A 24,230-nucleotide genomic window follows, 5' to 3' on the forward strand; every position below is an offset into this window, starting at 1 on the left:
TCCATTGTATATATGGACCACATCTTCTTAATCCAGTCATCTGCTGAAGGGCATCTTGGCTCCTTCCACAATTTAGCTATTGTGGACAATGCTGCTATGAACATTGGGGTGGATATGGCCCTTCTCTTCACTACATCTGTATCTTTGGGGTAAGTACCCAGTAGTGCAATTGCTGGATCATAGGGTAGCTCAATTTTTAACTTTTTAAGGGACCTCCACACTGTTTTCCAAACAAGATCCTAGCTAATAGGATCCAACAGTACATTAAAAGGATTATCCATCATGACCAAGTGGGATTCATCCCTGGGATGCAAGGGTGGTTCAACATTCGCAAATGTATCAGTGAGATAGGTCATATCAACAAGAAAAAAGCCAAAAATCATATGATCCTCTCAACAGATGCAGAAAAAGCATTTGACAAAATACAGCATCCTTTCCTGATTAAAACCCTTCAGAGTGTAGCGATAGAGGGTACATTCCTCAATCTCATAAAAACCATCTGTGAAAAGCCTACAGCAAATATCATTCTCAATGGGGAAAAGCTGGTAGGCTTTCCCTTAAGNGGGGAAAAGCTGGAAGCCTTTCCCTTAAGATCAGGAACATGACAAGGATGCCCACTCTCGCCACTATTATTCAACATAGTACTAGAAGTCCTTGCAAAAAGGGATCAAAGGTATCCAAATCGTCAAAGAAGAAGTCAAAATGTATCTCTTCGTAGATGACATGATACTCTACATGGAAAACCCAAAAGAATCCACCTCCAAACTTCTAGAAGTTATAGAACAGTTCAGTAATGTGGCAGGATACAAAATCAATGCCCAGAAAACACTTGCATTTCTATACACGAAAAACGGNTTTTGGGTTTTTTTTTTTTTTTTTTTTTTTGAGTTTTGTATCTATGTCCATCAGGGATATTGTTCTATAGTTTCCTTATCTTGTAGTGTCCTAGTCTGACTTTGGTATCAGGGTAATACAGGCCTTATAGAATGATGTAGTAAGTGTACCCTCCTCTTCAATCTTTTCAAAGAATTTGAAGAGGACTGGTGTTAATTTTCCTTTAAATGTTTGGTAGAAATCTTCAGTGAAATCATCTGGTCCTGAGCTTTTCTTTTGAGAGGTTTTTCATTACTGTTCAATTCCCTTAGTAGCTATAGGTGTGTCCAGATTTTCTATTTCTTCACAATTCAGTCTTGGTAGGTTGCATGGTTCTAAGAATTTACCCATTTCTTCTAGGTTATGAAGTTTTCTAATATACACTTGTTCACTGTATTTTCTTATGATCCATTTTATTTCTGTGGCATAGGCTATAATATCCCACATCTCATTTTTAATTATTTGATTTTTTTCAATTTTGTTGATTTTTTCAAAAAAACAATTCTTAAGTTTTATTTTTTCCTTTTATTTTCCCATTCTCTATCTTCACAGTGTTATTATATTATTCCTTCTACTATCTTTGGGTTTAGTTTGTTATTCTTTTTCTAGTTCCTTAAAGTATGCAGTTGGGTTGTTAATATCAGATTTTTCTTCTTTTGTAATGTAAGTGTTCACAATGATAGAATTCCATTTTTGCACTGCTTTTGATGCATCTTGTAAGTTTTGTATGTTGTGTTTTCATTTTAAATTTTCTCAAGATACTTTCTACTTTGTGATTCCTCCTTTGACCCATTGGTTGTGAAAGGTGTGTTGTTTAATTTCCACATATTTGTGGATTTTCCAATTTTTCCTTCTCCTATTGATTTGTAGTTTCATTCTATTGTGACTGGAAAAGATATTTTGTATAATTTCATTATTTTAAAATTTGTTAGGATTTATTTTGTAAACAAACATGTGATGTCTCCTGGAGAATGTACTATGTCTTATTGAGAATAATGTATATTCTGCTGTTGTTAGGTTGAGTATTAGTACATGTCTGTTGGGTCCAATTGTTGTTAAAGATCTCTATTTTCTTATAGAGTTTTTGTCAAGTTGTAAAATTATTGAAAGTGCAGTATTAAAGTCTCCTACTATGATTGTGCTACTGTCTATTTCTCTATTTCTCCAATATTTGCTTTGGTTTTTATGAACTCTGATGTTTGGTAAATATATATTTATAATTGTTATATTTTCCTGTTGATTTGATACCTTTTCCCCCTTTGCAATAGTGTTTGATTTGGTATCATCACCTCTACTCTGATTATCATTTGCATTTATTTTTCATCTATTTACTTGATTATGTGTGTCCTTAGATTTCAAGTGATTCTCTTAAAGATAGCATATATTTGTATCCTTTAAAAAGTCTATTTAGTCAATCTATATCTTTTGACTGGGTTATCTATTTATTGTTAAAGATTTTATTTATTTGAGAGAGAGAGTGTGAGAGAGGACAAGCAGGGAGGGGGCAGAGGGAGAGGAAGATGGAGGCTCCCCACTGAGCAGGGAGCCTGATGTGGGACTAGATCCAAGGACTCTGGAATCACAACCTGAGCCGAAGGCTGACGCTTAACCAACTGAGCCACCAGGTGCCCCTGATTGGGTAATTTAATCCATTTATTTAAAAAGTAATTATTGATAGGGAAGGACTTACTCTTGCCATTTTATTACTTTCTGTCTGTAGCATTTTGCTTCTCACTATTGCTTTTACTGCCTTCCTTTGTGTTTCACTTTTTGTTTTTTATATTGCCATGCTTTGGTTCCTTTCCTGTTTCCTTTGTGTGTATATCTATAGATATCTATAGATATTCTTTGTGGCTACCATAGGGATTAATGTAAATATCTTAAAATTATAATGATCAATTTTACGACGACAATAACTTTATTTATAGCCTTGTCCTTCCACTATGTTTCTGATGTCACAAATTACATCTTTATATACTGTGTACTCATTAACATAGATTTATAATTATTTTTAGGCTTTTAAGTTCTATGAGTTAAAAGTGAATTTATGCACCAAAATTACAATGTTTCTATATTTGTCCACATATTTACCTTTATTAGAGAAGTTTATATCTTTATATGCCTTTGTATCTGTCTAGTGTCCTGAATTTCAACTTGAATGACTCCCTTTATAATAATTACTTATAGGAGAAGTCTGGTGGTAATTAATGATTTCAGCTTTTGCTTAACTAGGAAAATCTGAATTTTCCCTCTTTTCAAAGTTTTAACAGATGTAATTTTCTAGGTTGTAATTGTTTTTTTTCTTTCAGCACTGTGAATATAATATCCTACTACTTTCTGGCCTTCCAGGTTTCCACTAAAAAATCCTCTTAAAATCTTGAAGAGCATCAACTGCAATTGAAGAGTCACTTTTCTCTTGCTTCTCTCAGGATTTTCATTCTTTGAATTTTTAGTTTGATTATAATGTGTCTCATTTTTGGGTTTCTTTCAGTTTATTCTACTTGTAATTTGCTGACCTTCTTGAATTTGTATGTCCATTTTTTCCCCTCAAATTTGGCAAGTTTTCAGTCATTATTTTTTCAAATAAATGCTCTGTCCTTTTCTCTTTTTCTTTTGCTTATCTTCTGGGACTTCCATAGTGCACAGAGTGGCCCACCTGATGATATCCCATAAGTCATTTAGGCTCTCTTCACTTTTCTTCATTCTTTTTTCTTTTCACTCCTCTGACTTGATAATTGCAAATAACCTATCTTCAAGTTTGCTAATTCATTTTCCTGCCTGATCAACTCTACTGTTGAAACCCTCTAATAAAAATTTTCTAATTAGTTATATTTTTCATATCCAGGATTTGTTTGGGTTTTTAAAAAATTACTTCTACTTCTGTTAGTATTTTAATTGTTCATGCATCATTTCATTTTCTTGTTCTCTTTTAGATCATTGAACATCTTAAAATGACTTTTTTCAGGTAATTCAGAGATTTGTGTTTCTTAAGGGTCATGTTCTGGGGTTTTATTTTGTTACTTTGGGGCAGGTTTCCTTGTGGGTTTTTTTTTATGCCTTGTTATGTTTTGTTGAGATTTTGTTTTTTTTTTTTAAAGATTTTATTTATTTATTTGACAGAGATAGAGACAGCCAGTGAGAGAGGGAACACAAGCAGGGGGAGTGGGAGAGGAAGAAGCAGGCTCATGGCGGAGGAGCCTGACGTTGGGCTCGATCCCATAACGCTGGGATCACGCCCTGAGCCAAAGGCAGACGCTTAACTGCTGTGCCACCCAGGCGCCCCGAGATTTTAACATTTAAAAAACAGACATCTCTTACCGTCTTTATGGAGTGGCTTCATCCAGGGGAAGTCCTTCACCTGTCATCCCAGCTAGAGGTTTTAGGACCTTAAAACATTTTCTGGGGATAGGTCTTTGAGGTCGTGCATATGCTTTCATTCTATTACATATGGCTGCTTCAAACTATCTTAATTTCCTTAAGCAGCTTGGAGATTGTTTCTTTTGCAGTTCTCTGCCTGTATTCTGTTGTTTCCTTGGCACCTGAATGGGGAATTGCAGATTTCCTGCTGCTTTAAAATACTTTAAAGCGCTGCAGCATTTGCCTCTGTTTTTCCATGACTTCCAACCTGGCATCCATACCACGTTGTGACTCCCATTAGTTCTCCATTAGCCAAGTCAGAAACCCTTCAGGAAGCCCCCAGACAAGCCAGAACATTGGATACAAGTCCTAGTCTTTTTTTCCTGTCCCAAGGGAGGAGCTTGGAATTGGGACATTTCCTCCTGATCGTGCCATGCCATGTTGGGGGAGGAGTTGGGGTGAGATAATGCTATAAGCTTCCTGCCCTTTTTGGTATTGGTCATGCATACATTTGCATGTTGCAGCATCCAAACTGGTTTCTGGAGTTTTTTAAAAAGTATGTTTGTCTGTTTATTGTTGTTAACTTAGTGTCTCTATGGGGATGAGGGCCCGGAGCTTCCAAATTCACCATATTTCTGATATCATTCTTACCTGTTGCTTCTAAGTTGCCTCCATCTTCATTTAGTCTTGTTTAATTGCTGTAAGTGTTTGCCTATTTCCAGAATTCTGGCAAAATTGGTTCTGACATTTTGTGTTTATCTATCTTGTCTAGGAAGGGACTAGAACTTGGAGCTACCATCTCTGACAATTTGCTCCCAGTGGGGTTGCTTCTCAGTTCCATCTTGGTGTATGTATAGGATTTCAATAGGTGGACGGGTGGTTCAGGCACTACCATTGAGAGAAAGGGCATGAGCACATACAGATGGAAAAGTGCATTAAATGTGTTCTGAGATTATATGCAGAACATCGAGGGTGTTCCAAGATAACTTATGTAAAGCATATCAACTATGTATAATGCATATATTATCATGAGGTTAATGATAATTCAAATTACAACCTTGTGATACTATCTGGGTAGTCATGTTGTTAAGAAGAGGTTTAAGTGAGACTTACAGGAAATCAGTTCAAATATATAAAATAACAGAGAATGTGGGTGGTGTCTGCCCTCCCTCAGCTAGTTTTGGCATCATTTTCGTTTCAAAGGAGAGGCTACGGTATCTCAACTACTAGGCTCAGCCCTATTCCAGCCTCCAGAACTTATGCTAACCTCACACGCAATGTGGGATTCGTGATTCTAATCATCCTGGTATTCCCTATCCATTCTTCCTTTCTGGTGAATGCAGTGCATCTAACATATAAACCTATATAAAATATTCTTCCATGGCTTCTCGCTGCGGTCAGCATAAGTTCTAATTTTCATAGCATGGCTTCCCCCAAACCTTTCATTTGACCTTTTGATTATTCCTCTAGTTTTATCTTTTTTAAAAAGATTTTATTTATTTATTTGACAGAGATAGAGACAGCCAGCGAGAGAGGGAACACAAGCAGGGGGAGTGGGAGAGGAAGAAGCAGGCTCCCAGTGGAGAAGCCTGATGTGGGGCCCGATCCCAGAACACCGGGATCATGCCCTGAGCCGAAGGCAGACGCTTAACTGCTGTGCCACCCAGGTGCCCCTCTAGTTTTATCTTTTGCTATTATTCAAATTCCATCTCTGATCTAGTCAGTTCCCTGCTTTAAGTCTCCTAGTCTTTGCTTAGGTCTATAATATTCTTGGTTCCATTCACAGACCTTTATATATCATATTTCTCTCAGATTTGATGACACTTCCATTTTTCTCACCCCAACAGTTTATGTGTCATTCTATTAGGTGACAGCATCCCACATATAACATCTCCTTTCATACTTTGATGTTAAGTTTCAAGTTTCTTTCCTGTATCTCCACCAGCATACAAAATTGAGTGTGACAACCCTGTAATCACCATTGTATTACCAATTCCTATGAAAAGAACTGGCATATAAATATTTTCATTGAATAAATTAAAGAATTTATTACATTACCAAGAGATCTTGGTTGTAAATAATTAACGTATAATAAAAACTACAACACTGAAATGACAACATATTCCATACCACAAAGTGTTGTTTGGTTTGAAGCCTTAGAAGGAACCTGACTTCTGCTCTAAACAGAGCTGAATACATACCTATGAGAAGAGACAAGGCTGTGGTTTTTCCTGCCCCATTTTGCCCTAGAAGAATAGTGATTTGTCCCTTATATAAATTCAAAGACATGTTGTTTACTACTACTTTGTCACCAAATTCCTGTGAGAGAAAAGAAAGAGTAACTTGTTATCTGTCACTATCACTTATGAAACACAGAACACTCATATACTCTATCCTTAGAAGAAACAACAATATAAAACAGGTGAAGGTAGGAGGTACAGGTTTCCAGTTATGCAATAACAAGTCATGGGCATGAAAGGTACAGCACAGAGAATATGGTCAACGGTACTATAATAGCATTGTAGGATGACAGAAGGTAGCTATGCTGGTTGTAAGCACAGCATAACATACAGACTTGTCAAATACTATGTTGTCCACCTGAAACTAATGTAACACTATGTGTCAACTATACTTCAACAGAGAAGTAAAAAAAAAAAAAAAGGAGAAGCAACATCATACTATCAAACTTGTGAAAAAAAGTTAATGTTGTGAACAATGAACAACTTTTGTAGGTGCACTGAGTTTGTACATTAGGCAAAATAGGTGTGAAGGCACAGTGGTATCCACATTTGGTAAGGAAAATGGAGGCCTCTCTATCTTCCATGTATGAAGAGTGTCATATAGTAATTATGGGCTTATTCAATTGTAGTAAGGGCTAGGAAACCTCATAAAGTTGCCATCAATGATCAGAAAAACTGATGCCATGATTTCAGCCAGAAGTTTGGTGATACACAAGAGCATGCCCAGAAATTCTTGAGATTCTAAGTAGAATTAATACATGCTCTTCTGAAGCTGTTTGAAAAAAAACAGAATTGGAAGGAATACTTCCAAACTCTATGAGGCCAGCATTACCTTGATCCCCAAACCAGAAAAAGACCCCATAAAAAAGAATTACAGACAATATCCCTGATAAACATGGATGACAAAATTCTCATTAAGATACTTGCCAATAGGATCCAACACTACATTAGAAAGATTATTCACCATGACCAGGTGGGATTTATTCCTGGGATGCCAGGGTGGTTCCACATTTGCAAACCAATCAATGTCATAGATCACATTAATAAAAGAAGAGACAAGAACCATATGATCCTCTCAAGTGATGAAGAAAAAACACTTGACAAAATACAGCATTGTTTCTTAATTAAAACTCTTCAAAATATATGGATAGAGGGACCATACCTCCACATCATATAAGCCACCTATCAATAGCCCACAGCAAATATCATTCTCAATGGGGAAAAACTGAGAGCTTTTCCCTTAAGGTCAGGAATATGACAGGGATACCCACTCTCACCACTGCTGTTTAACATAGTACTAGAAGTCCTAGCCTCAGCAATCAGACAACAAAAGGAAACAAAAGGCATTCAGATTAGCAAAGAAAAAGTCAAACTCTCCCTCTTTCCAGATGACATGATATTCCATGTGGAAAACCCAAAAGACTCCACCGCCAAGTTATTAGAACTTATATAGCAATTCAGCAATGTGGCAGGATATAAAATCAATGCACAGAAATCAGTTGCATTTCTATACCCTAACAATGTGACTGAAGAAAGAGAAATGAAGGAATTGATCCCATTTACAATTGCACCCAAACCCGTAAGATACCTAGGAATACACCTAACCAAAGAGGCAAAAGACCTATACTCTAGAAACTACAGAACACTTATGAAAGAACTGGAGGAAGACAAAAAAAGATGGAAAAATATTCCATGCTCATGGATTGGAAGAATAAACATTGTGAAAATGTCTGTGCTGCCCAGAGCAATCTACACATTCAATGAAATCCCTACCAAAATACCACTGACATTTTTCACAGAGCTGGAACAAACAATCCTAAAATTTGTGTGGAAACAGAAAAGACCCTGAATAGCCAAGGGAATGTTGAAAAGGTAAACCAAAGCTGGGGCATCACAATGCTGACTTCATGCTATATTACAAAGCTGTGATAATCAAGACAGCATGGTACTGGCACAAAAACAGACACATAGATCAGTGGAACAGAACAGAGAGCCCAAAAATGGACCCTCAACTCTATGGTCAACCAATCTTTGACAAAGCAGGAAAGAATATCCAATGGAAAAAAGCCAGTCTCTTCAATAAAAAGTGCTGGGAAAATTAGCCAACTATATACAGAATAATGAAACTGGACCACTTTCTTACACCATAAACAAAGATAAACTCAAAATGGAAGAAAGACCTCAATGTGAGACACGAATCCATCAAAATCCTAGAAGAGAACACAGGCAGCAACCTCTTTGACCTCAGCTGCAGCAACTTCTTGCAATACACATCTCTGAAGGCAAGGGAAAGAAAAATAAAAATGAACTATTTCGACCTCATCAAGACAAAAAAGCTTCTGCATGGCAAAGGACACAGTCAACAAAACTAAAAGGTAACCTACAGAATGCGAGAAGATATTTGCAAATGACAGTACAGATAAAGGCTGGTATCCAAGATCTATAAAGAACTTCTCAAACTCAACATCCAAACAACAACAACAACAGCAACAACAAATAATCCAGTCAAGAAATGGGCAGAAGGTATGAACAGACACTTCTCCAAAGAAGATGTACAAATGGCCAACAGACACGTGAAAAAATCCTCCACATCACTTCCCATCTGGGAAATACAAATCAAAACCACAATGACGTACCACCTTACACCAGTTAGAATGGCTAAAATTAACAACATAGGGAACAGCAAATGTTGGTCCGGATGTGGAGAAAGGGGAACCCTTTTACACTGTTGGTAGGAATGCAAGCTGGTATAGCCATTCTGGAAAACAGTATGGAGGTTCCTCAGGACGTTAAAAATAGAGCTACCCTATGACCCAGCAATTGCGTTACTAGGTATTTACCCCAAAGATACAGATGTAGTGAAAAGAAGGGGCACGTGCACCCCAATTTCCACAATGGCCAAACTGTGAAAAGAGCCAAGATGTCCTGCAACGGATGAATGGATAAAGAAGATGTGGTTCATAAATAGAATGGAGTATTACTCAGCCAGCAGAAATGATGAATATTTACCATTTACATCGACATGGATGGAACTGGAGGGTATTATGCTAAGTGAAATAAAGTCAGAGAAAGACAATATCATATGGTTTCACTCATATGCAGAATATAAGGAATAGCACAGAGTATCATAGGGACAGGGAGAAAATGAATGGGAAGAAATCAGAGAGGGAGACAAACCATATGAGACTCTTGACTCCGGGAAACAAACTGAGGGTTGCGGAAAGGGAGGTGGGTGGGGGGATGGGGTAACTGGTTGAAGGACAGTAAGGAGGGCACATGAAGTGATGAGCACTGGGTATCATATGCAACTAATGAATTACTCAAAGTTACATCAAAAACTATTGATGTATTATATGTTGGCTAACTGAATTAAAAATTAAAAACAAAAAAGATAACTAAAAAGAAACAGAACTTGAAGTGATAAAAATTGTAATTTTTAAAATGAAAATATACTTGATGATATTTACATATGCAGGTTAGATGCTGCAAAAGAAAAAAGTAGTTAAAGGTATAAGCATAGAAACAATAAAAAACAAGTAAGTTAAACAAAAAAAGTTAAAAAATAAATAAAAGAACAATGCCTCAGGAAAGATGTTGCTACAGCTGATGTCAGTGGTCTCTTCTGGGAATTTTTTTTTTGAGAGAGAGCGCAGCACATGAGCTGGGTGGGGGGAGGGAAAGACACAGAGGGAGAGAGAGGATCTTCCACGGGCTCCATGGGTGGAGCCTGATGAGGGGTTCAATTTCATAATTCTGAGATCATGACCTGACCTGCAACCAAGAGTCAGACACTTAACTGACTGAGCTACCCCGATGCCTCTTTTCTAGGATGTTTATGGTTTCCTGTCTTACATTTAAGTCTCTAATGAATTTTGAGTTTATTTTTGTGTATGGTGTAAGACAGTGGTCAAGTTCATTCTTTTGCATATAGCTGACCAGTTTTCCCAACACCATTTGTTGAAGAGACTGTTTTTTCCCTGTTTTTCCTGCTTTGTTAAAAATTAACTGACCATATAGTTGTGGGTTCATTTCTGGGTTTTCTATTCTGTTCTATTGATCTACGTGTCTATTTCTGTGCCAGTACCATGCTGTTTTGATCACTACAGCTTTGTAATATAGCCTGAAGTTTGGAATTGTGTAATCTCTGATATTTTAATTATTGTGTATCATGGTGTGGACCTTGAGTTCATCTTGTTTGGAATTCTCTGTTTCCTGAACTTGGATGTATGTTTTCTTCCCCTGGTTAGGAAAGTTTTCAGTTATTATTTCTTCAAATAAATTTTCTGCCTCTCTGTTTCTCTCTTCTCCTTCTGGGATGCCTATAATATTGAATGTTTGTTCATTTGATATTGTCCAAGAGCTACCTTAACCTATCTTCATTAAAAAAAAATTCTTCTGCTGTTTAGCTTGGGTGCTTTACATTACCCTGTCTTCCCAATCACTGATCCATTCTTCTGCATGTGTTAATCTACTGTTGATTCTCTCTAACGTAGTTTTCATTTCAGTTATTGTAGTCTCCAACTCTGAGTGGCTCTTTTTTTACATTTTTATCTCAGCTTCTTCTCCTAAACTTAAAGGAATGGTCTTTATTTTGCTCATCATTCTCTATGTGTTCTCCCTCTTGTTTGCAGAAGCTGTTCAGTCAGCCCTCAGTTCTTCAGGAGGAAATGATCTATAAATCTATAAATAGGTATGGATTTGTTGTTTGTGGAGAAGATGAGTTCAGGGTCTTCCTACATCACCATCTTGGACTGGAACTCAGCATTTTGTATGTTAATTAAATTTCAATAGAGCAGTTTAAAAAACATGGATATTGCCTAGTTGATACTGCTTTTTTGAAATATGATAAACTACGGAAACATCCAGAAAAATGTCTGAATTTAGTGTTAGCATTGGAATAAAACTGATATCTTGTAAGTCTTAGTGTTATTACAATAAAATAGAATTCAGTAACAAGAAAAAAAATAAGAGGTGTGGCTATAGTAACATTAGCCAAAGTACATAAGAGAAGAATATTGCCAAGGATAAAGTGTGTCATTTTACAAAGATAAAGGGATCAACTTCAAGAAGACATAATTCTCCTAAAGGTTTATGCACCCAATAACAGATTCAAAAATATAAGGCCACAGATGTAGTGAAGAGAAGGGCCATATGCACCCCAATGTTCATAGCAGCATTGTCCACAATAGCTAAATTGTGGAAAGCCAAGATGCCCTTCAACAGATGACTGGATTAAGAAGATGTGGTCCATATATACAATGGAATATTACTCAGCCTTCAAAAAGAATGATTTCACAACATTTGCTGCAACATGGATGGGACTGGAGGAGATAATGCTAAGTGAAATATGTCAAGCAGAGAAAGACAATTATCATATGGTTTCACTCATTTATGGAACATAAGAAGTAGGAAGATTAGCAGGAGAAGAAAGGGATAAAGAAAGGGGGGGTAAAGAGAAGGGGGAATGAACCATGAGAGACTATGGACTCTGGGAAACAAACTGAGGGCTTCAGAGGGGAGGTGGGTGGGGGAATGGGATAGGCTGGTGATGGATATTAAGGAGGGCACGTATTGCATGGTGCACTGGGTGTCATACGCAACTAATGAAGCATCGAACTTTACATCAAAAGCTAAGGATGTACTGTATGGTGACTAACATAATAAAATAAAAAATATTATTTAAAAACAAACAAACAAACAAAATATGAGGCCAAAGAACTACAGACAAAAATAGAAAAAATGCAGTTATTTTTAAAGACTTCAATATTTTTCTCTCAATAACTGTTAGAACATGTAGAATCACTAGGGATATAGAATACTTATTAAACTACCAACCAACTTAATTAACATTTATGTATCACCCCAAGAACCAACAGCAGATCACACATTATTTTCCAGTATGCATATAACATATATGTAGACAGATGACTGTCTGAGTCATAAAACAAGAATCAATAAATTTAAAAAGGATTTGTGTCATACGAAGTAAATTCTCTTACTAGAATCAGAATTAAATTAGAAATTAGTAGCAAAAAGATCTCTGGAAAATTCCCAAGTAATTGCAAACTAAGTAATACAAGTTGTACAAAAGCTCTTCTGGGAAAGTAAAGAGGAAATACTTCCCAACTCACTCTATGAGGCTACCATTATCCTGATATCAAAACTTGAAAAATGCCTTACAAAGAAATGAAAGCAATGGACAAGTATCCATCATTAAACTAAGTAAAAACATTCTAAACCAAAATTAAGAAAAGTCATCCCATAAATATGGATGATACAGAGTTTCACTTCTGGGAAATCAGCATGAAAAGTGGGTCCACAGACCCACTGCAAGAAAAGCTGTGAAAATTAAAAAAACAAAACAACAAAAAATCAGGTATAATCTTCAGGAATTGTCCTAAGGGAATACAGAAAATGAAGAAACATTTATTTAAGAAACGCATGGTACTGGCACAAAAACAGACACATAGACCAATGGAACAGAATAGAGAACCCAGAAATGGACCCTCGGCTCTTTGGGCAACTAATCTTTGATAAAGCAGGAAAAAACATCCAGTGGAAAAAAGACAGTCTCTTCAAGAAATGGTGCTGGGAAAATTGGACAGCTACATGCAAAAGAATGAAACTTGACCACTCTCTCACACCATACACAAAAATAAACTCCAAATGGATGAAAGACCTTGATGTGAGACAGGAATCCNATCCTAGAGGAGAGCATAGGCAGCAACCTCTACGATATCGGCCACAGCAACCTTTTTCATGACACATCTCCAAAGGCAAGAGAAACAAAAGAGAAAATGCACATATGGGATTTCATCAGGATGAAAAGCTTCTGCACAGCCAAGGAAACAGTCAACAAAACTAAGAGGCAGCCCACNAGTAAAGAGAAGGGCCATATGCACCCCAATGTTCATAGCTGCATTGTCCACAATAGCCAAATCATGGAAGGAGCCGAGATGCCCTTCAACAGATGACTGGATTAAGAAGCTGTGGTCCATATATACAATGGAATATTACTCAGCTATCAGAAAGAACGAATTCTCAACATTTTGCTGCAACATGGACGGCACTGGAGGAGATAATGCTAAGTGAAATAAGTCAAGCAGAGAAAGACAATTATGATACGATTTCTGTCATCTATGGAACATAAGAACTAGGGAGATCGTTAGAGGAAGAAAGGGATAAAGAAAGGGGGGTAATCTGAAGGGGGAATGAAGTATGAGAGACTATGGACTCTGAGAAACAAACTGAGGGTTTCAGAGGGGAGGGGGGTGGGGGAATGGGACAGGCTGGTGATGGATAGTAAGGAGGGCACATATTGCATGGTGCACTGGGTGTTATATGCAACTAATGAATCATCGAACTTTACATCAAAAACCAGGGATGTACTGTATGGTGACTAACATAATATAATAAAAAAACATTAAAAAAAAAAGAAAATCTACCACAACTTGATAAATAACAGACTTGCTGTTTTTAACATCTTAGTCTAGTTTGTCATTCTAGGAATTATTCTAGTTTACTCCTCTTCCTTTAATGTCCACCCATCACCCAATATTCTCAATTCTGTTGGAAATCTCTTGGATCTGTCCATTTTTCTTTATATATACTTCCACAACCCTTATACAATTCTTACTTCTTATAAAAAGTGCCGTCCGGTCTTTTCCCCACTCTTCTCCTTCTCAACTCCCCACCCTGCAACATCCTGTTTTCCATACTGTAGCCAAAATGTTCTTTGAAACACATATGTCATATTCTCTAGTGCTTTGAATCAATCAATGGCTTCCCAAAGAAGCCATTTACTATCATTCTTTTGCCTTCAAATATACTGGTCTTCTTTTTGTTCCTCAAACACCTGAAGATATTTCTCACCTCAGGTTTGTTGAATTTGCTATTTGCCTCCTGTGCGTATTCTTCTCTTACTTAGCTTTTCAAAAAATTAGCTCTATTCATTCTTCAAATCTCAACTCAAAGGTCATCTCCTCAGAGATATTTCCCTTTAGCTACATTTAGTGTCATTCTCTCCACTTACAATCAGATGTTACTACTGTATCAAGTTTATTTTCTTCACAGAATTTATTACAAAATTCAAATATCACTTGTTGCCAATCCTATCAGAAGTGATTAGAAGCATAATGAATGAAGTAAATCCTATATTGTAAAGATATATCTATATGTTCTATGAATGTCTCTTAAATTAGAATTATACTGATTATGACCCATTCATTATTAAACATCTTATTTGTTTTCTAGAAATGGCCAGTTACAAATCCAGGGTATAGTATATGGCTTTCAGTCTTTGCAGGAAAAAGAGACCTTTGAAACAAATACCTTGTACAAATGTTTGATCTGGATACCTGCCACCAAATTAGCAGGTTCAGCCTCAAAATACTTGTTTGGAGTTTCCCCACAGCTTTTCATTTCTTCTTTTTTCCTTCTGATTTTTGGGTCACCAAACCAGTATGAGTGCTACAAAGAAAGCCAAAATGTAATTACCAAGATGAGCTTTCAGAAATACGGCATTCCATCTGAACAGATACATAATGAATAAAGTGACTGACTTAGTAATCAAAACCTGTCTACAAAGAAGTCCAGGACCAGATGTCTTCACTGGTATCAAACATTTAAACAAGAATTTAAAAACTGTTCTCTAAGCCTTCCAAAAAGTGTTCCAAAAGAACACTTTCTAACTCATTCTATGAGCTCAGCATTACTTGAAAGACAAATGCCAAATTCAGACAAGGACATCACAAGGAAAATAAACTACAGACCAATATCCCTTACTAATATAGATTTTAAAATCTTCAAAAAGTACTTGTAAGCTAAATCTAATAGCATATCAAAAAGAATATTCATCATGGCAAAATGGGATTTATCCTAGGAATGCAGGATGGTTTAACATACAAAAACCAATCAATGAAAGATATCACATTAATAGAACAAATGGGACATGATCATTTCAACTGATGCAAATATAGCCTCTGACAAAGTGTTTCATGATAAAAACACTTGGAAAACTAGGGCAGTTTCTTGAAACTCATTAGGGAATTTATGAAAAAACCCACAGCTAACATCATACTCAATAGTGAAAGACTTAAGCTTTCCCTCTAAAATCAGGAATAAGACAAGGATACCTGCTTTCATCCTTGCTATTCATAGAAATAAAAGATATCCAAACTGGAAAGAAAGAAGTAAAACTATCTATATTTGAAGACAACATTATTCTACATATTGAAGTGCCCAAAGACCCCTCCCCTACATATACTACTAGATCTAATAAACAAATTCAGCAAAGATGCATACAACATGTATACATCAGTTGTGTTTGTATATACCAGCTATGAACAATACAAAAAGAAAATTCTATTCTAACAGTTCTATTTACAATAGCATCCAAAAGAGTAAAATACTTAGGAACAAAGTTAACCAGAGAGGTGAATGACTCACACACTGAAACTATAAAACCTCAATGAAATAATTTAAAGAGGACTATATAAATAGAAAGTTAAAAAAGAAAAAGAAAGTTCATGGACTGAAAGACAATTTTTTTTGGGTGGGGGGGATGATTCTGAGATCATCACTGTGTGCTCTGCACTGATTCTCAGAGTTCCCTGCATCACTGGGCTCCAGGGGCCCACAGTGTTGACCCGCTCTTTTCCGGCTGCTTTCATTTTCTGTCTCATTTTGCCTTTCTCTGACCCTTCCAAATAAATTCCAAACCCTGTGAAAGACAATATTTTTAATAACGGCAATACTACTTAAAGTAATCAACAGATTTATTGTAATTTCCATAAATATTCTAATGGTTACTTTTACAGATATAGAAAAGCTGGTTCTCAAGTTCTTATGGAACTTCCAGGACCCCCTAGTAGCCAAAACAATCTTGAAAAAGAACAGAAAAAGCTGAAGGACTCACACTTTCAGATTTCAAAACTTACTATGAAACTATAGTAATCAAACAGTATGGTACTGACATAAGAATAGACATATAGGCCAATGGAATAAAATTGAGGATCCAAAAATGAAACCATACATTTATGACCAACTGATTTTCAACAAAGGTGCTAAGACCATTCAATGGGGAAAGAATAGTCTTTTCAAAGAGTGGTATTGGGACAAAAGGATTAACACATCCAAAAGAATGAAGTTGAATCCCCACCTTATACTATATAAAAATCAACTCAAAATTGATTAGTGATCTAAATTTAACAGATAAAATCATCGAATTCCTTTTAAACCATCAAATTCTTAGAAGAAAACACAGGGGTAAATTTTGATGACTTTGGATCTCACAATTAACTTCTTAGATATGACACAAAATTCACAACCAACAAAAAATTTTTAAATTAGTTTTAATGAAAGTTAAAAATTATTGTGCATGAAAGAATACTATGAAGAGAATGAAAAGATAACCCAGAGAATGGAATAAAATATTTGCAAATCATGTATCTGGTAAGGCTCTACTGTCAAGAATATATAAAAAGACAACCCAGTTAAAAAAGTCACAGAACTTGAATAGACATTTCTATAAGTAACATATCCTATGGCCAAGAAGCAAGCCCATGAAAATATCTCAACATAATTAGTCATTAGGGAAATGCATATCAAAACCATGAGAACACTTTATACCCACAAGGATGGCTACAGTAAAGGGAAAAGAATAACAAGGGTTTTGAAGCTGTGGAGAAATTAGAACCCTGGTACACTGCTTGTGGGGATGTATAAACGGTGCAGCCACTGCAGAAAACAGTTTAGTGTTTCCTAAAAACAAGAAACAGAATTATCCTAAGTACTAGCAGTTCTACTCCTAGGTATATTCCCAAAAGAACTGAAACAGGCACTCAAGCAAATACTTAATAGACAAATATTCATAGCAGCACTATTCAAACAGCCAAAAGATGTCCTACATTTCTAACTAAGGTTGATAAAGGAATTGTCCTATATACAAACAATGGAATATTATTCAGTAATAAAAAGGAATGAAGTGCTGATACATATTAATGGATAGACTTCAAAAACATTATGTTACGTGAAAGAAGCCAAATAGTCACCTATTATATGATTCTATTTATATGAAACATCCAGAATAGTAAGTCATAGAAAAAGAAGGCTGATTTGTGGTTGCTAGGAGTTTGGGATAGGGAAAAATGGAATGTGACTTCTTAATGGGTACAAGGTTTTATTTTTGGGTAATAAATATTTTGGAACTAGATATATGAAAGTACATTGTAAAGGCACTAAATTCCACTGGTATTTTTCCACTTCAAAATGGTTAATTTTGAAATATGAATTTCATCAGAATTAAAAATTTTAATGTGAAAAATGAAGTACTATAAGAACTTGAAAACACTTTGGCTTGGTTTACTCTGTGGCTATTGCATACTTCAAGGGATTGAACTTTGCAATAAATTATCTATGATTTATATTTCCAGGATTTAGAAGCAAAAATCATTTTGAAATGTTACTGTTCAGGAAGTAGGGTCAAAACTGAATTACTCAACAATGAAGTCACAGCCAATGCATTTTATCACAGTCAGAATGCTTTCTTTGTACTATATATTATTCAGTAATAGTATGGAGGGCAAGATGCAGAAGCTCTTCCACTCTAAGTAAACTGGTCTAATCCTTGAAAGTAAACGGGTGGTAAGAACAGAGATGTGGGAAATACCCAATCCTCTACTCACTAGGATCTAAGAAATCATCACGTATTATTTAGCTGGGAACAACTTCTGCAGACTTTCAGGTTTCTTTATCCTCCAATCTAATACTATGTACCATGTGGCTGAAGAAGAGTTCTATTACAGTTTTTAAATGTATGGGGATTCAGTGTCTTATCCACAGATATTGTGCATTTGCATATGTGGAAGGCTTTAAGAGATCAAGAAATGGCTAGCATTTTCATATGGCTGGTATGCACAGGAAAATGATTCTGCATTTGACCTTTTGATTTGACTATAAATATTATATGAAATAAATGCATAAGGACTATGGCTTTTTGCAATAACAACAGCATTAGTACTCACCATAAGAAAAAAGTACCATGGCTGGGGCACGCCATACTGTCCTGGAAAGACAGTTTCTATATACCAGGTCACAAGGCCATACAAGAAAGCATCAAGTAAAAGCATTAACAAAATATGGCCAAACATGAGATTATCCTCAAGGTTGACCGGTGTCCAAATGTTATCCCATCTAATACCAATTTCTGAAATAAAAAGGAGATACCATAGATGACAGCTCTGTGAAACAGCAAAGAAAAAGAGTTGATACTCTAAATCCTGTCACTGTGAATTATCTATATGTTAATACCCTTATTATTTAAGTCATCTAAGAAAATGATGGAATATGTAGTAATACTGGGTTCTCTGACCTCCCTTCAGAATCTACAAAAATAAATAGGAATGACTGAGACAATGTCAATGAATGAAACAAAAAAAAAATAATAAAAAAGGCAAGAAAAAAGCAAGCCTATTAGATCCTATTTTTCTACCCCTTCATACTAAATTCACATTTAAACTACCATCAGGGTATACAAATCTGGAAAAATATTCACTAGAGATGGATGTTGACTGCAAAGCAAAAGAAAAAGAGGTTTTNGGTCAATGAATGAAACAAAAAAAATAATAAAAAAGGCAAGAAAAAAAGCAAGCCTATTAGATCCTATTTTTCTACCCCTTCATACTAAATTCACATTTAAACTACCATTAGGGTATACAAATCTGGAAAAATATTCACTAGAGATGGATGTTGACTGCAAAGCAAAAGAAAAAGAGGTTTTGGTTAAATATAGTTCTGGGGCACCTGTGTGACTCAGTTGGTTAAGTGTCCAACTCCTGATTTTGGCTCAGGTCATGATCTCAGGGTCATATGAGATTGAGCCCCACAGTGGGCTCCATGCTGGGTGTAGAGCCTGCTTGAAATGCTCTCTCCCTCTGCTCTTCCTCTCCTGCTCACACACATGGACACACACTCTCTCTCAAATTAATAAGTAAGTAAATAAATAAATAAATAAATAAAGTTCTGATAGAAGGGAAAAAGAAAGTCATCCAAAAAAAAAGTTATCCTTTGTTCTAGTTCTTCTATTTCTCGACACAGTGTAGCACAACTGAAAAAGCATGGGGGCTTGCAGTGAACTCCTAATTCAAAGACATTTCATGAATATGGACAAGCTTCAGCCTCCTTTTCCTATAGATCAGCACCTTGAGAGTATTTATCAGCACCTGTCTTTGAAAAAACTATAAAAAGTAATAGTTTAAGAAAAAGTATTTAGTAGAATTAAAAATTATCAAAATGAAAGCCATTCTGAGAGTCATTGAACAACAAATTAGAAAAAAATAACAAAAATGGTAGAATGCAAATTTTAGGAAGTCTGCTGTACATTGAGAAACCTCCCACCCAGAATATAATAGGAGTTCATGAAAGAGAAAATAATATAGAAAACAATAAATAAATAAAATAACCCAATAAAACAAAATTCAATTAGAAAACCAAAAAGTATATATCCTGTTGCAGACTAACCCAACGAAAATCCCACATCTAGATAAATTCCAGTGAAATGTTAATGTTCCATGCATAAAGAAAGAAAAATGCAAGTATCCATACAGAAATCATATGTATATTCTTCTGACTGGCTATTCACTGGGTGTAGGTTTTTGTTCACAGGTGAAAAAAATTAAGTCCTCAGTCATCTTCACTAATGAATAAATTTAATGAAATTCCCACTAAATCCCAGTAAGATTTTTCAGAGATTTTGATAAAGTGATCGTAAAGTTCAAGTGGAAAGCAAAGTGACAAGAATAAAGAACAAGGTGTGGGGATAAGAGTAACATATAAAGACTTGTTATAAAGCTATGAGCAATTCGGGGCCTTTTCTGGTTCCACACAAATTTAAGGGCTGTTTGTTACAGTTCTTTGAAAAATGTCATTGGTATTTTTTTTTAAAGATTTTATTTATTAGACAAAGATAGAGACAGCCAGCAAGAGAGGGAACACAAGCAGGGGGAGTGGGAGAGGAAGAAGCAGGCTCATAGCGGAGGAGCCTGATGTGGGGCTCGATCCCATAACGCCGGGATCACGCCCTGAGCNATACAAATTTAAGGACTATTGGCTGTGCCACCAGGCGCCCTGTCATTGGTATTTTGATTGGGATAGAATTGAAAGTGTAGATTGCTTTGGGTAGCATGGACATTTTAACTATGTTAATTCTTCCGATCCATGAGCATGGNAATCATGCCCTGAGCTGAAGGCAGACACTTAACGGCTGTGCCACCAGGCGCCCTGTCATTGGTATTTTGATTGGGATAGAATTGAAAGTGAAGATTGCTCTGGGTAGCATGGACATTTTAACTATATTAATTCTTCCGATCCATGAGCATGGAATATTTTTCCATCTTTTTGTGTCTTCTTCAATGTCTTTCTTTCAAGAGTGATTTGTAGTTTCTAGAATATAGACCATTTACATCTCTGGTTAAGTTAATTCTGAGATAACGTATGATTTTTGGTGCTATTGTAATGGAATGGATTCCCTAATTTCTCTTTCTTTGGTCTCATTATTCGTGTATAGAAATGCAACTGATTTCTGAGCATTGATTTTGTATCCCACCACATTACTGAATTGCTCTATAACTTCTAATAGTTTGGGCGTGGATTCTTTTTGGTTTTCCATATAAAGTATCATGTCATCTGCGAAGAGAGACAGTTTGACTTCTTCTTTGCTGATTTGGATACCTTTGATCCCTTTTTGTTGTCTGATTGCTGTTGCAAGGACTTCTAGTACTATGTTGAATAATAATGGCGAGAGTGGCCATCCTTTTCGTGTTCCTGATCTTAAGGGAAAGGCTTCCAACTTTTTGCCATTGAGAATGATATTTGCTGTAGGCTTTTTACAGACGGTTTTTATGAGATTGAGATCTGTACCCTCTATCCCTACACTCTGAAGGGTTTTAATCAGGAAAGAATGCTGTATTTTGTCAAATGCTTTTTCTGCATCAATTGAGAGGATCATATGGTTCTTGAGTCTTTTCTTGTTGATATGATGTATCACACTGATCGATTTGCGAATGTAGAATCACTCTTGCATCCCAAGGATGAATCCCACTTGGTCATGATGGATAATCCTTTTAATGTAGTGTTGGATGCTATTAGCTCGGATCTTGTTGATAATTTTGGGGTCCATATTCATCAGGGATATCAGTCTGTAATTCTCTCTTTTGATGGGGTCTTTGCCTGGTTTGGGGATCAAGGTAATATTGGCATCATAGAATGAGTTTGGTAGTTTTCCTTCTGTTTCTATTTTTTGAAACATCTTCAGGAGAATAAGTATTATTTCTTCTTTGAATGTTTGGTAGAATTCCCTGGGGAATATGACAGGCCCTGGACTCTTGTTTTTGGGGAGGTTTTTGATCACTGCTTCAATCTCTTCATAATTAACTGGTCTGTTTAAAAAATCAATTTCTTCCTGTTTCAGTCTTGGTAGTTTATAGGTTTCCAGGAAGGCATCCATTTCTTCCAGGTTGTTTAATTTATTGGCATAAAGCTGTTGATAAACGTTTCTAATGATTCTTCCAATTTCTTTGGTGTTGGCTGTGACCTCTCCCTTTTCATTCATAATTTTATTAATTTGTGTCCTTTCTCTATTCCTTTGAATAAGTCTTGTCAGTGGNTTCATAGTTAATTGGCCTATTTAAGAAATCTATTTCTTCCTGTTTCAGTCTTGGTAGTTTATAGGTTTCCAGGAAGGCCTCCATCTCTTCCAGATTGTTTAGTTTTTTGGCATATAGCTGTTGATAAAAGTTTCTAATAATCCTTGCAATTTCAATGGTGCTGGTCGTGACCTCTCCCTTTTCAGTCATAATTTTAATAATCTCAGTCCTTTCTCTTTGTTTTTGGACAAGTTTTGCCAGTGGTCTATCAATTTTATGGATTCTCTCAAAGAACCAGCTTCTAGTCCTGTTAATCTGTTCTACTGTGCTCCTGGTTTCTAATTCATTGATCTCTGCTCTAGTCTTGATCAAATGCTTTCTCGTGTGTGGATTAGGCCTGTCCCTCTGTTGCTGTTCTAGCTTCTTGAGGTGAGAATATAAAACTGCATTTTAGATTTTTCTATTCTTTTGAGTGAGGCTTGGATGGCTTATGTATTTCCCCCTTAGGACTGCCTTTGCAGTATCCCATAGGTTTTGGACCGTTGTGTATTCATTCTCGTTGGTCTCCATAAATTGTTTAATTTGTTTTTTGATTTCCTGGTTTATCGAGTCATTCTTGAGCAGGATGGTTCTTAGCCTCCAAGTGTTTGAGTTTCTTCCAGGTTTTTCCTTGTGGTTGAGTTCCAATTTCAGAGCGTTGTGGTCTGAGAATATGCAGGGGATAATTTCAATCTTTTGGTATTGGCTGAGACCTGTTTTGTGTCCCAGAGCATGATCTATTCTTGAGAATGTTCCATGGGCATTTGAATAGAATGAGTATTCTTTGGTTCTGGGGTGTAGTGTTCTATATATATCTATGAGGTCCAACTCGTCGAGTATGGCATTCAAAGCCTTTGATTCTTTGCTTAGTTTTTGCCAGGGTGTTCTGTCTATTTCTGATAGTGGGGTGTTGAGGTCCCCTACTATTACTGTGTTCTTATCTATATGTCTCTTTATTTTGGTTAAGAGTTGGCTTGTGTATCTTGCTGCTCCCCTGTTGGGGGCATATATATTAATAATTGTCATATCCACTTGTTGAATACTTCCTTTAAGAATAATATAGTGCCCTTCTGTATCTCTCTCTATGGCCTCTAGTTTAAAATCCAGTCTATCTGATATGAGAATTGCTACTCCAGCTTTCTTTTGAGGTCCATTTGCGTGGAAGATGGTACTCCATCCCCTTACTCTAAGTCTGAATGCATCTTTGGGTTCAAAATGAGTCTCTTGTAGACAGCAAATGGATGGGTCATGTCTTTTTATCCAATCTGCAACCCTGTGGCGTTTTATGGGAGAGTTTAAGCCATTTAGATTGATAGAGATTATTGACAGATATGATTTTAATGATGCCATTTCTCTTTAAAGTCTTTGTATCGGTTGTGACTTGCTGCTCTGTATCACTCTTGGGGCCTTTTTACCTTTATAGAGCCCCCCTTAATATCTCCTGTAGGGCTGGTTTCGTGGTTACGAAATTGGTTAATGATTGGCGATTTTGGAACGTCTTTATTTCTCCATCAATTCTGAATGACAGCTTTGCTGGATAAAGGATCCTTGGCTGCATGTTTTTCTCTGAAAGAGCTTTAAAAATGCCCCCCCAAGCCTTTCTCTCATTCCAGGTCTCTGTAGACAGGTCTGACGTAATCCTGATACCTTTGCCTTGGTACGTGAGAAATTTCTTTGCCCTGGCCGCTTTCAATACTGTATCCTTGGATCTAATATTTGCGAATTGCACTATGACATGCCGTGGCGTAGGTTTGTCCTGGTTGAGCTTGGATGGGGTCCTCTCTGCCTCTTGGACACGAATGCTTGTTTCCCTTGCTAGATTAGGGAAGTTTTCAGCTACAATTTGTTCAAATATCTCTTCTAGACCTCTGTTTTTCTCCACCCCTTCAGGGATGCCGATGATTCTGACATTGGATCGTTTCATAGAGTCAGTAATCTCCCGTAATCTACATTCGTGGGCGTGGATTTTTTTAAGACCAGCTTCTATTTTCGTTTTTTCTTCTACTAACCCATCCTCCAATTCGCTAACGCGTTCCTCTGCCTCGGTGACCCTGGCCGTCAGAGCCTCTAGTTTTGACTG

At 36.4% G+C, this 24,230-nt stretch overlaps 1 protein-coding gene across 1 annotated transcript in view; it reads right to left on the minus strand.

Annotated features, from left to right (window-relative positions):
• Positions 1-24,230, minus strand: part of LOC105242040 (ATP-binding cassette sub-family A member 3) — a 151,642-nt gene that overhangs the window by 102,090 nt on the left and 25,322 nt on the right. The window contains exons 8-10 of the mRNA XM_034669564.1: positions 18,494-18,675; positions 14,802-14,939; positions 6,403-6,549 (exon numbers count right to left, since the gene is read on the minus strand). Coding sequence (XP_034525455.1) covers positions 6,403-6,549; positions 14,802-14,939; positions 18,494-18,675 — 467 coding nt within the window. The remainder of the gene's footprint in view (positions 1-6,402; positions 6,550-14,801; positions 14,940-18,493; positions 18,676-24,230) is intronic.

Source organism: Ailuropoda melanoleuca, chromosome 10, assembly GCF_002007445.2.
Source record: "Ailuropoda melanoleuca isolate Jingjing chromosome 10, ASM200744v2, whole genome shotgun sequence".
Classification (NCBI taxonomy): Eukaryota; Metazoa; Chordata; class Mammalia; order Carnivora; family Ursidae; genus Ailuropoda; species Ailuropoda melanoleuca.